The following is a 10,911-nucleotide window of genomic DNA, read 5'->3' as shown; positions in this document are numbered from 1 at the left end:
TGTGGGTGCGTGCATTTAAATCTTTTACTTAAAAAAAATAAATAGGAACTGCGTTCCGCCACGGAATCTCGAGAGGTCGGACCCAGCCGGTGGCCGCCCAGGCTCGCAGGATCGGCTGTACAGAGGCTGCTCCGGTGGTCTCAGACACGTCTACCTACGCAGCACAGGCCTGACTACGAAGGGTAGCACCCTGACCATTGTGCAGACTCTCCTCCTTTGGCCACACACACCCAGATTGCAGACTGGAATGAGTGGAGGGCCATTTTACTTTAAATGCCCCCTTCCCACCGTCACACTCCTCGTCAGCTGACTTACTTAACTTATTCATTCACAGGCATCCTGCAGAATGAGGGGAAAACCCTCTTTGGCATCTTAACATATGCACAAAACAGTTCAATAAAGTGAAGACCTTAAAAACGCCACACATGACGATCTTGTGCAGTCTTCCCCAGCAACCCCTCTTAATCCCCAGCATCAAGGATTTCACACCATCATCACCTGCCACACAGGCTTCAGCGCCCTACAATGGATCTACACTTTGCCGAAACAGCCTTGTGCTGCAGCAGAGGGCGAGGTCAGTCTGCCACAGGGCCAATGACCCACAGCAAATCGGAAAAGCAGAAAACACCAACAAAAGCAGAACGAACAGGAGCACTCGGGAACAGTCGGTCCCCGCCCTGAGCCAGCGTTCCAGCCACAAGCTGCCGCCGGATCGCCGGGCTACAGTTCCGGCGCATCCCATTACCTTTATCAGTTTCTGGAACGCGAAGCGGGCGTCCGGACGCATACGGAGGGAAGGCGTTGGAATTGGGAAAGGGGGGGGGGGGGGGGGGGGGGGGGGGGGGGGGGGGAGAGAGGAGAGAGGGAGAGGGAGAGAAAAAAAAGCGGTCACTTCTGTATGGTCGGGGTAGCCGACATGCACACAAGATGCCCGTCAAGCGTTTTAAGCCAGAAGAACGGCGCCCGGCACGGAGCCGGCATAGGTCACAAGCGGAGGATGCCATCGATGCCCGCTTAGGTACTTATGAAGCCTGTGCCGGGACGCAAGCCATTTCTGCAGCTCCCAGCAGACGGGGCAAACTCCGGCAACCTTACGCCCTGCCTGTCTGGATCGGCCTGCCCAATGCCAGGAACGGCTCATAGGTACGCAGATCCACGCAAACACACACACATACAAATAAAACTTATACCAGAACCCATTGGAAGCCTAACCGTGCTAAGGGAGGGAGGGAAACAAATTTGAACACATTGTTGTTGTAAGAAACCTTTCCCCTTATGAACCAAAATTGACAACCGGTCAAAGATATTGCCCGTACTTGGTAGTGTTTTCACAAAACTTTGCCACTTTGTTTTGGTTTAGTTTTAACAGACACCAGTGTATCCATACATGCAAATCAGAAATGCCTTAACCCGGTTTAATTTATATACGCACACAGTTTTAGATTTTTTCCAACCCCTCCCCACAGTGAAGGATGAACACTCCGTGCCTACAGTATTCAAAAAGGAGCTGCACCGGCGGGGCCCCATTGATTTGTCAAAGGAGCAGCTCACCACCTCCCCACCCTATCCCAAAAGGTCGTCACCACCCCCCCCGCCCCCCCCTCCATAGGTTATACACCCTGATTCACGGTGGCTTTCCTTCATCATCACAGACTATTACATTTCAATGGTTCTTTCGTTTCATTTTTTCGCTTTTATTTTTTTTTTTGCTTTTTCGAGTTGCTTAACTCTTCACTTACCACCAAACTTAGTGAATCCACCTCGTTCACCACCGCTGAGGAGACAAATTTGAAGACATTGAAGCTTTTTCCACATGTGCGTGCGTGTGTCGTGTTGTCAATTTAGGCTTAAGGTTGTACTGAATATATATATATATAGGTATATATACTTGTTTTTTATTTCGTCTTCAGACCAGACCTTTCACGATACTGGTACCAAAACCATATCTTTCCTGGACATCGTCCGGTTCTTCAGAAAGCCCTCAACTGTCAAAATTTCACCGTAAAACGTACTCGACTAACACCAAACCTCGTTTAAAAAGGACAATTGCAGACCTAAGCTCAAGCCAAATTTTTTAAACCATTAACAGCCCTTCAAACCTCATTTGTTTTTTTTTTTAAAAAGGATAGATAAGATATATAAAATACAGGACTCAAATGATATATAGGTTTACACCACATAGCGTCTATTGTAAGAACACCTCATCTTGTCTTCTGCTATTTTGAAGTTCACATCTTCAAACGCAAACCGTTGCTACACCAGAGCTTTGTGTGTATATATATATATATATAACAAGACATTGGTTTTTTTTTTAAAATATATAAGACTTGCGTTAACCTTTTTTTGAAAATAAATAAAATCGGCTGACCAGGCTAGTTTGTGATAGGTATTTAACTTGTCTGTGAAACATGCATTTTACTCCCCCTTGGATCATTTTGATTTTTTTTTTTAAGAAAGAGACAAGCGATTGGTTATGTAAAACTAGTGTGGAAGGTGAAGAAGTGACAAGTTCATTTCACTCTGAAACCTGTGGCACACAAAATTGTAGAATTTGTTAACATCAGAACAAGGTGAAAGCACTCTGTTTATATAGATATATATATTTGCAAAGTAAAGACACTTGCTTTCATTTAACCCAGACCTCAACATACTCACCAGCACAGCAAAGGAAAAAGACCGGCTAGTCTCAAAAACCCCCTGCAATAAAAATCTCACCCCAGCACGGGTGGGCAAACAGCCCAGGCTCGACGAGGTCCCTGCCACAGGCACTTGAAGCTCAAAGCCATGGCTCTGCCCATACGGTTGCAGTGCGCAAGGCAGGCCGACTGCCCCACGCCTGAAGCCCCGAGGGGAGGGTTGCACGCCGCTGGGGTCTCAGCCGGGGTGACGGGCGGTGGGGTGACAGAGGTTTGCAAAAAATAAATAAAACCACAAGCACCAAAAAAAAAAGTGGCGCCAGGCAGGATAACATGCTCACGGCCAGAGAGCGAGGCAGGGGACGGTGGGGTCACCGTCACTGCTGGTCCCGTCACACGCCCGCGAGCGCCAACTCTCGTAGGGTCACTAGATCCACGCTTTCAAACACCACCTGCCCCGCCGCACCAAAACGTGAGCCGGTGGTTTGTTTAATCCCCTTCTCAATACAGACTCCTTCCTCGAGGCCCTATACCCTTCAAGCCCTATTGCAACACTCTTTTAACCTCCTGCTCGTTCAAAAACCTTTGAACAGGAATGCCACTGGTCACTTTGTCGAGTGAACGTATATATACACACACACACACACACACACACACACACACACACACACACATATACACAAAGACACGGAAACGCACCAACCAGGAATGGGCTGGGTGGAGCCTCAGCAGTGCTGTCTCGTCACAGTGAAAACCTTTTTAATAACCACAGTTCAGGGGTCTGACCAGAATCGGAGGACAGAGAGGTAACTTTGGTAAAACGAAAAAGCATTTTCTTCAAACACGGCAGAGGCCTCGGAACAGAGAGTCTGTCCAACTTTTTTGTTTTTAAAAACACCATCAGTTAATCGTGTGTAGCTTGTGACAGGGCCCAGTGGTCCTTGCTCATAAAAACCATCGCAGATGCGTTAAACCTGGGCAGCGATCGGGAGACAGCTCCTTTCTCCCCCAACCCCCTCCCCCAAAACGATCCCGCCGAGAGAGTGAAAAGACAGGTTAGTGGACGCGCGAGAGGGGGGAAAAGGTTAAGGAGGCGCCGACCCTTACCCCATGCCCCCGCCGCGACCTCCACGACCTCCTCTTCCGCCGCCTCGCTCAAATCCACTGCCGCGGTTGTAGCCTCCTCGGCCCCTGCCCCGAGTGTCCTGCTGACCTCCGTAGCCGCCGGGCTCCTGGCCGCCGTAACCACCGGAAGGGCTGGTGTCTTGGTTGTATCCGGCTTTAGCGACGAGAAAGGAAACGAGAAAAAGGAGGCAACGTGAGATCACGGCTTCCTGGAGCGAGGGGGAACAGCAAGTGCCACAGATCACAGCCCCCGCAGGTGTGTCAAAGTTTCATGGCTGCAGTCAGAGACCACCGCAGACTTGACCCTACTCCAAACAACAACTCCAGTGCATGGCTACGGCCACCTTCGCTGGCTGCCTCCCGTGAGAGTGGACGTCAGGATTGAGTCTGGCCTGAACACTAACCCACGACCCTCATCCTGTGAGCCAAACCGGGCGCCCGCTCCCTCCCTCCCCCCCCCACTGGCCCGATCAACTCGCCTGCCCCGCTCACGGGGTCGAGTCTGCTGCCAGCTTACACAAGGATTGAGACGGCTGAGAACAGCAGACTGGCCGCGCAGTCCGACAAGCCCTAGACGGGAAGGAGAACCATCAACTCATTCCAGACGAGAGGCTGAGTAAATTGGGCCTACATCTCCCCCATTCTGCCATATCCAAGGATATACATCCTATCGAAAAGATAGGCAGGTTGGCAGAGGGGGTGGGGTTGCTTTGTTAGTAAGAAATGAAATTAAATCGTTAACAAGAAATGACGTAGGGTCAGATGATGTAGAATCTGTGTGGGTAGAGTTGAGGAACCGCAAAGGTTAAAAAGCCATAATGGGAGTTATGTACGGGCCTACGAACATTAGTCAGGATGTGGGGCATAAGATACACCAGGAGATAGAAAAGGCGTGTCAGAAAGGCAAGGTTACAGTGATCATGGGGGATTTCAATATGCAGGTAGACTGGGAAAATCAGGTTGGTACTGGATCCCAAGAAAAGGAATTTGTGGAATGTCTACGAGATGGCTTTTTGGAGCAGCTTGTGGTGGAGCCACGAGGGAACAGGCAATTCTAGATTTAGTGATGTGTAATGAGGCAGATTTGATAAGGGAGCTTAAGGTGAAGGAACCCTTAGGAGGAAGTGACCATAATATGATAGAATTTACCTGGCAATTTGAGAGGAAAAAGCTGGAATCAGATGTAACAGTATTACAGTTGAATAAAGGCAACCACAGAGGCATGAGGGAGGAGCTGGCCAGAATTGACTGGGAGATGAGCCTAGCAGGAAAGACAGTGGAACAGCAATGGCAGGAGTTTCTGGGAGTGATTTGGGAGACACAGCAAAAATTCATCCCTAGGAAGAAGAAGCATACTAAAGGGAGGATGAGGCAACCATGGCTGACAAGGGAAGTCAGGGACAGCATAAAAGCTAAAGAGAAAGCACACAATGCAGCGAAGAGCAGTGAGAAACCAGGGGATTGGGAAGCCTACAAAGACCAACAGAGGACAACTAAAAAAATAAGAAGGGAGAAGATTAAATATGAGGGTAAACTAGCCAGTAATATAAAAGAAGATTGCAAGAGTTTTTTTTAGATATACAAAGGGTAAGAGAGAGGCAAGAGTGGACATCGGGCCGCTGGAAAATGACGCTGGAGAAGTAATAATGGGGAACAAAGAATTGGCGGAGGAACTGAATAGGTACTTTGCGTCACTCTTCACATGGAAGACATGAGTGACAGCCACAAAGTTCAAGAGAGTCGGGGGGCAGAGGTGAGTATGGTGGCCATTACCAAGGAGAAGGTGCTAGGAAAACTGAAAGGTCTGAAGGTGGATAAATCACCTGGGCCAGATGGATTACACCCCAGAGTTCTGAAGGAGATAGTGGAGGTGTTAGTGGTGATCTTTCAGGAATCACTCGAGTCAGGGAGGGTCCCAGAGGACTGGAAAATCGCTAATGTAAGCCCCCTGTTTGAGAAGGGAGTGAGGCAAAAGACGAGAAATTACAGGCCGATTAGCCTGACCTTATTTGTTGGTAAGATTTTAGAGTCCATTATTAAGGATGAGAATTCAGAATACTTGGAAGTGCATGATAAAATCGGGCAAAGTCAGCATGGTTTCATCAAAGGGAGGTCATGCCTGACAAATCTGTTAGAATTCTTTGAGGAGGTAATGAGTAGGTTAGACAAAGGAGAGCCAATGGTTATCTACATGGACTTCGAGAAGGCCTTTGACAAGGTGCTGCACAGGAGGCTGCTCAGTAAGATAAGAGCCCATGGTGTTAGAGGCAAGGTACTAGCATGGATAGAAGATTGGCTGTCTGGCAGGAGGCAGAGAGTGGGGATAAGGGGGTCCTTCTCAGGATGGCGGCCGGTGACTAGTGGAGTTCCACAGGGGGCAGTGTTGGGACCACAACTTTTCACTTTATACATTAATGATCTAGATGAAGGAACTGAGGGCACCCTGGCTAAGTTTGCAGATGATACAAAGATAGGTGGAGGGACAGGTAGTATTGAGGAGGTGGGGAGGCTGCAGAAGGATTTGAACAGGTTAGGAGAATGGGCAAAGAAGTGGCAGATGGAATACAACGTGGGGAAGTGTGAGGTCATGCACTTTGGTAGGAAGAATAGAGGCATAGACTATTTTCTAAATGGGGAGAGAATTCAGAAATCTGGAATGCAAAGGGACTTGGGAGTCCCAGTCCAGGATTCTCTTAAGGTTAACTTGCAGGTTGAGTCGGTAGTTAGGAAGGCAAATGCAATGTTGGCATTTATTTCGAGAGGACTGGAATATAAAAACAGGGATGTGCTGCTGAGGCTTTGTAAGGCTCTGGTCAGACCACATTTAGAATATTGTGAGCAATTTTGGGCCCCATATTTCAAGAGGGATGTGCTGGCCCTGAAGAGGGTCCAGAGGAGGTTCCCAGTAATGAAAGGCTTAACATATGAGGAACGTTTGAGGACTCTGGATCTATACTCGATGGAGTTTAGAAGAACAAGGGGAGATCTGATTGAAACTTACAGAATACTGAAAGGCCTGGATAGAGCGGACATGGGGAAGATGTTTCCATTAGGAGAGACTAGAACCCGAGGGCACAGCCTCAGAGTAAAGGGAAGACCTTTTAGAACAGAGATGAGGAGAAACTTCTTTAGCCAGAGAGTGGTGGATCTATGGAATTCATTGCCGCAGAAGGCTGTGGAGGCCAGGTCGTTGAGTGTATCTAAGACCAAGATAGATGGGCTTTTGATTGGAAAGGGGATCAAAGGGTATAGGGAGAAGGGGGTTGAGAAACTTATCAGCCGTGATTGAATGGCGGAGCAGACTCGATGGGCCGAATGGCTCCTACGTCTTATGGTCATTCTGAAGGGGTTTGGTGGGGTAGACACAGAGGCTGCATCCTCAACCCCTACGGGCTGAGGAATCGGTTCTCTATAGCTCGCGGGAGACTCTCCACCCTCCTGTGCACATTTAGGATAATCCCATAGCTCCCACCGAGGAGAGGTTTTTACCAACGTACCTCCTCCTGAAGATCCTCCACCTCCGCCACCGCTCCCACTGTACTGTCCCTGTTGCCCATATCCTCCCTGCTGGGCTTGATATCCTCCTGGCTGCTGACTGTATGAGCCCTGCTGACCATACGAGCCTTGTTGCTGACCATACGAGCCCTGCTGACCATACGAGCTTTGCTGCTGACCGTATGAGCCCTGCTGCTGACCGTACCCGCTTCCCTGGGGGTGCCCATAAGCGGTCGACTGCGAGTTTGTCCCCCCGTAGCTGCTACCGGAAGGGAGAAGAGAAAAAAAAAAACAGGCTCAATGTAACAGAGCAACAACCAGATTGCAAGCTAACTGGGATATAACAGTGTGTGTTAGATACATTGTCTTACACCTCTGGGACCGGGTGTCACAGTGCGTTAGGTACACTGTCCTTTCCCCCTCTGGGACCGGGTGTCATAGTGCATTAGATACACTGTCCTTTCCCCCTCTGGGACCGGGTGTCACTGTGCGTTAGATACACTGTCCTTTCCCCCTCTGGGACCGGGTGTCACAGTGCGTGAGATACGCTGTCCTTTCCCCCTCTGGGACCGGGTGTCACAGTGTGTTAGATACACTGTCCTTTCCCACTCTGGGACCAGGTTTCACAGTGCGTTAGATACACGGTCCTTTCTCCCTCTGGGACCGGGTGTCACAGTGCGTGAGATATGCTGTCCTTTCGCCCTCTGGGACCGGGTGTCACAGTGCGTTAGACACGCTGTCCTTTCCTCCTCTGGGACCGGGTGTCACAGTGCGTTAGATACACTGTCCTTTCCCCCTCTGGGACCGGGTGTCACAGTGCGTGAGATACACTGTCCTTTCCCCCTCTGGGACCGGGGGTCACAGTGCGTTAGATACACTGTCCTTTCCCACTCTGGGACCGGGTGTCAAAGTCCATTAGATACACTGTCCTTCCCCCCTCTGGGACCAGGAGCCTCAGTGCATTAGATACACTGTCCTTTCCCCCTCTGGGACCGGGTGTCACAGTGCGTTAGATACGCTGTCCTTTCCCCCTCTGGGACCAGGTGTCACAGTGCGTTAGATACACTGTCCTTTCCCCCTCTGGGACCAGGTTTCACAGTGCGTTAGATACACGGTCCTTTCTCCCTCTGGGACCGGGTGTCACAGTGCGTGAGATATGCTGTCCTTTCGCCCTCTGGGACCGGGTGTCACAGTGCGTTAGACACGCTGTCCTTTCCTCCTCTGGGACCGGGTGTCACAGTGCATTAGATACACTGTCCTTTCCCCCTCTGGGACTGGGTGTCACAGTGCGTTAGATACACTGTCCTTTCCCCCTCTGGGACCGGGTGTCACAGTGCGTTAGATACACTGTCCTTCCCCACTCTGGGACCAGGTCACAGTGCGTTAGATACACTGTCCTTTCCCACTCTGGGACCGGGTGTCACAGTGCATTAGATACACTGTCCTTTCCCCCATCTGGGACCGGATTACACAGTGCGTTAGATACACTGTCCTTTCCCCCTCTGGGACCCGGTGTCACAGTGCGTTAGATACACTGTCCTTTCCCCCTCTGGGACCGGGTGTCACAGTGCGTTAGATACACTGTCCTTCCCCACTCTGGGACCAGGTCACAGTGCGTTAGATACACTGTCCTTTCCCACTCTGGGACCGGGTGTCACAGTGCATTAGATACACTGTCCTTTCCCCCATCTGGGACCGGGTGTCACAGTGCGTTAGATACACTGTCCTTTCGCCCTCTGGGACCGGGTGTCAGAATGATACATTGGCCAGAACAGTACTACAGTCAGGGAGTGAAAGCATTCAGGACAGGAGTGAAAAGGAGGAGCAGATTCAACTCGAGAAAAGAAAAGACAAAACAGCAGATAAATTTGAAAGCTGCAGAAGCGTTCGAAGGGAGGATGAGGTGGGACAGCCCGAGGCTCCTCTTCAATAGCTCACCTGCCAGACGAAGAGGTCGATGTCGCCTGCTGTCCATAGCCTGGGTAAGATGACTGCTGCCCATAGGAGGCCTGGGATGTCGGGGCATTTCCGTAACCGGTTGAACCGTAGCTGCCCTGGCCGGAGTGGCTGTACCCTTGCGAGGGTGGCTGACTCCCATACCCTGCTGAAGCACAAAGATATAGCTAGGTATGAAGGTGCCTGCCGAGCTAAGAATGCTTTGCGCTTGCTGCAATCATAGCCAACCTATAAAAGATTACAATTCGCCTGCCGCCAAATATAGAGTAATCATGGCGTAAAATATAACGGCGATGCTACCAGCAACCGCAACCCTCCCCTCACAGGTCACAAACACAGTGAGAAGATGTGCCGTCTCTCAGAACCGAGGCCAGAGCTTTGCGACAATCCCCCTCCCCCGCCACAACCAGAACAATCCCACGCAGTTAACTGCAGCCTACCAGTCTGCGCCTGGTTGTACGACGACCCGTAGCCTCCACTCTGGCCGTATGTGGACGTGTCCGTAGACTGCCCATAACCGCTGTAGCTCTGGTGGCTGTAGCCCTGGGGTGGAGGTTGCGTGTAGCCCCCTTGTCCGGGCTGGGCGTTGTAGGTCCCGTAGCTGTGAGTGTGGGAACAAATCGGCAGGTTAAGAAAGAGCACCCCCAAACAGAGACCCGCGGCGTAAAAGAATGCCACCGGCGAATAAGGGAACTCACCTCTGGGGAGCAGATTGCCCGTAGTTTCCAAGCTCTGCTTTAGAAAAGGAAAAAAAGAAAGAGAATTTCAATATTTTTGGAACCATGATTGGGGCTCCTGCACTAACATTGCCTGAACATATGGAAGATATTCTGACCTGAGAACAGAATCAGACAAGAGGATGCCCTGCTGTGTACCTAGAAAGATCTACAAAGCCTCACCTACGAGCTCCCACCCAGTCCTTATCAGCCCTGTGCTCACTGACCGACACTGACCCCCAGTCAAGCAACATTATTGAAATTCCCACCCTTGTTTTCAAATCCCTCCGTACCGCCCATCCCCTCAAGCCCCCACCTCCTCAAATTCTGGCCCCGTTCTCCATCGGCCCCGACGCAGCAGCCGTGCACCCGGCTGCCTGGTTCGCCCAAGCTCTGGAAACTCCCTCCCTCTCCTCCTCTGAGACGCTCCTTAAAACCCGACCTTGGGGTCATCGGACCTAATACTTCCTTATGTCGTTCAGTGACAAATTGTGCTTTGCGATGTTCCTGTGAAATGCCACGGAGGGGGGTTTATTGTGTTAACGATGCGACAGAAACATAAAAACGCTGTCAGCGTAACGTGGTGAACTCCGCCAAAGGTGCTCTCCAAGGCAATGGGCATTGTCTGTGGCCTAGGCTCCCTGGAGGTTAGAAGAATGAGAGGTGATCTCCTTCAAATATATAAGGGGCTTGGCAGACACGGAGGGGCCGGTCCTCCTGCTCTGGCAAGTATTTCAGGCCGGGGGGGGGGGGGCCACTGCAAATCTTTGGAACTCTCCATGCCAGAGAGCTGAACAGCACGCAGCGTCTGACAATCAGCTCTCAAAGCAGGGCTGCAGTTTGCATCCACGACCAACGTTTTACACTAAAGCACCACTTACACAGCCAAGTCTGGCCCGCTCAGCAGATTCATTCCACACCCCCAAATCCAAACACCTCCTCCCCCACCAGAGAATCTGGAATCACCTCACGCAAATCCTTCC

General features: G+C 50.7%; 1 protein-coding gene across 1 annotated transcript in view; it reads right to left on the bottom strand.

Annotated features, from left to right (window-relative positions):
* The window catches only part of fus (FUS RNA binding protein), a 27,234-nt gene extending 17,238 nt beyond the window's left edge, over positions 1 to 9,996 (bottom strand). The window contains exons 1-6 of the mRNA XM_041182137.1: positions 9,911 to 9,996; positions 9,653 to 9,813; positions 9,195 to 9,360; positions 7,259 to 7,518; positions 3,744 to 3,915; positions 1,740 to 1,774 (exon numbers count right to left, since the gene is read on the bottom strand). Of these exons, the coding sequence (XP_041038071.1) occupies positions 1,740 to 1,774; positions 3,744 to 3,915; positions 7,259 to 7,518; positions 9,195 to 9,360; positions 9,653 to 9,813; positions 9,911 to 9,996 (880 nt within the window). The remainder of the gene's footprint in view (positions 1 to 1,739; positions 1,775 to 3,743; positions 3,916 to 7,258; positions 7,519 to 9,194; positions 9,361 to 9,652; positions 9,814 to 9,910) is intronic.
* Between the last annotated feature and the right edge of the window lie 915 nt (positions 9,997 to 10,911).

This window comes from Carcharodon carcharias (genome assembly GCF_017639515.1).
Source record: "Carcharodon carcharias isolate sCarCar2 chromosome 38 unlocalized genomic scaffold, sCarCar2.pri SUPER_38_unloc_2, whole genome shotgun sequence".
Classification (NCBI taxonomy): Eukaryota; Metazoa; Chordata; class Chondrichthyes; order Lamniformes; family Lamnidae; genus Carcharodon; species Carcharodon carcharias.
The sequence above is the reverse complement of the archived record's forward strand: the minus strand, read 5'-3'. Positions and strand labels throughout refer to the sequence as shown.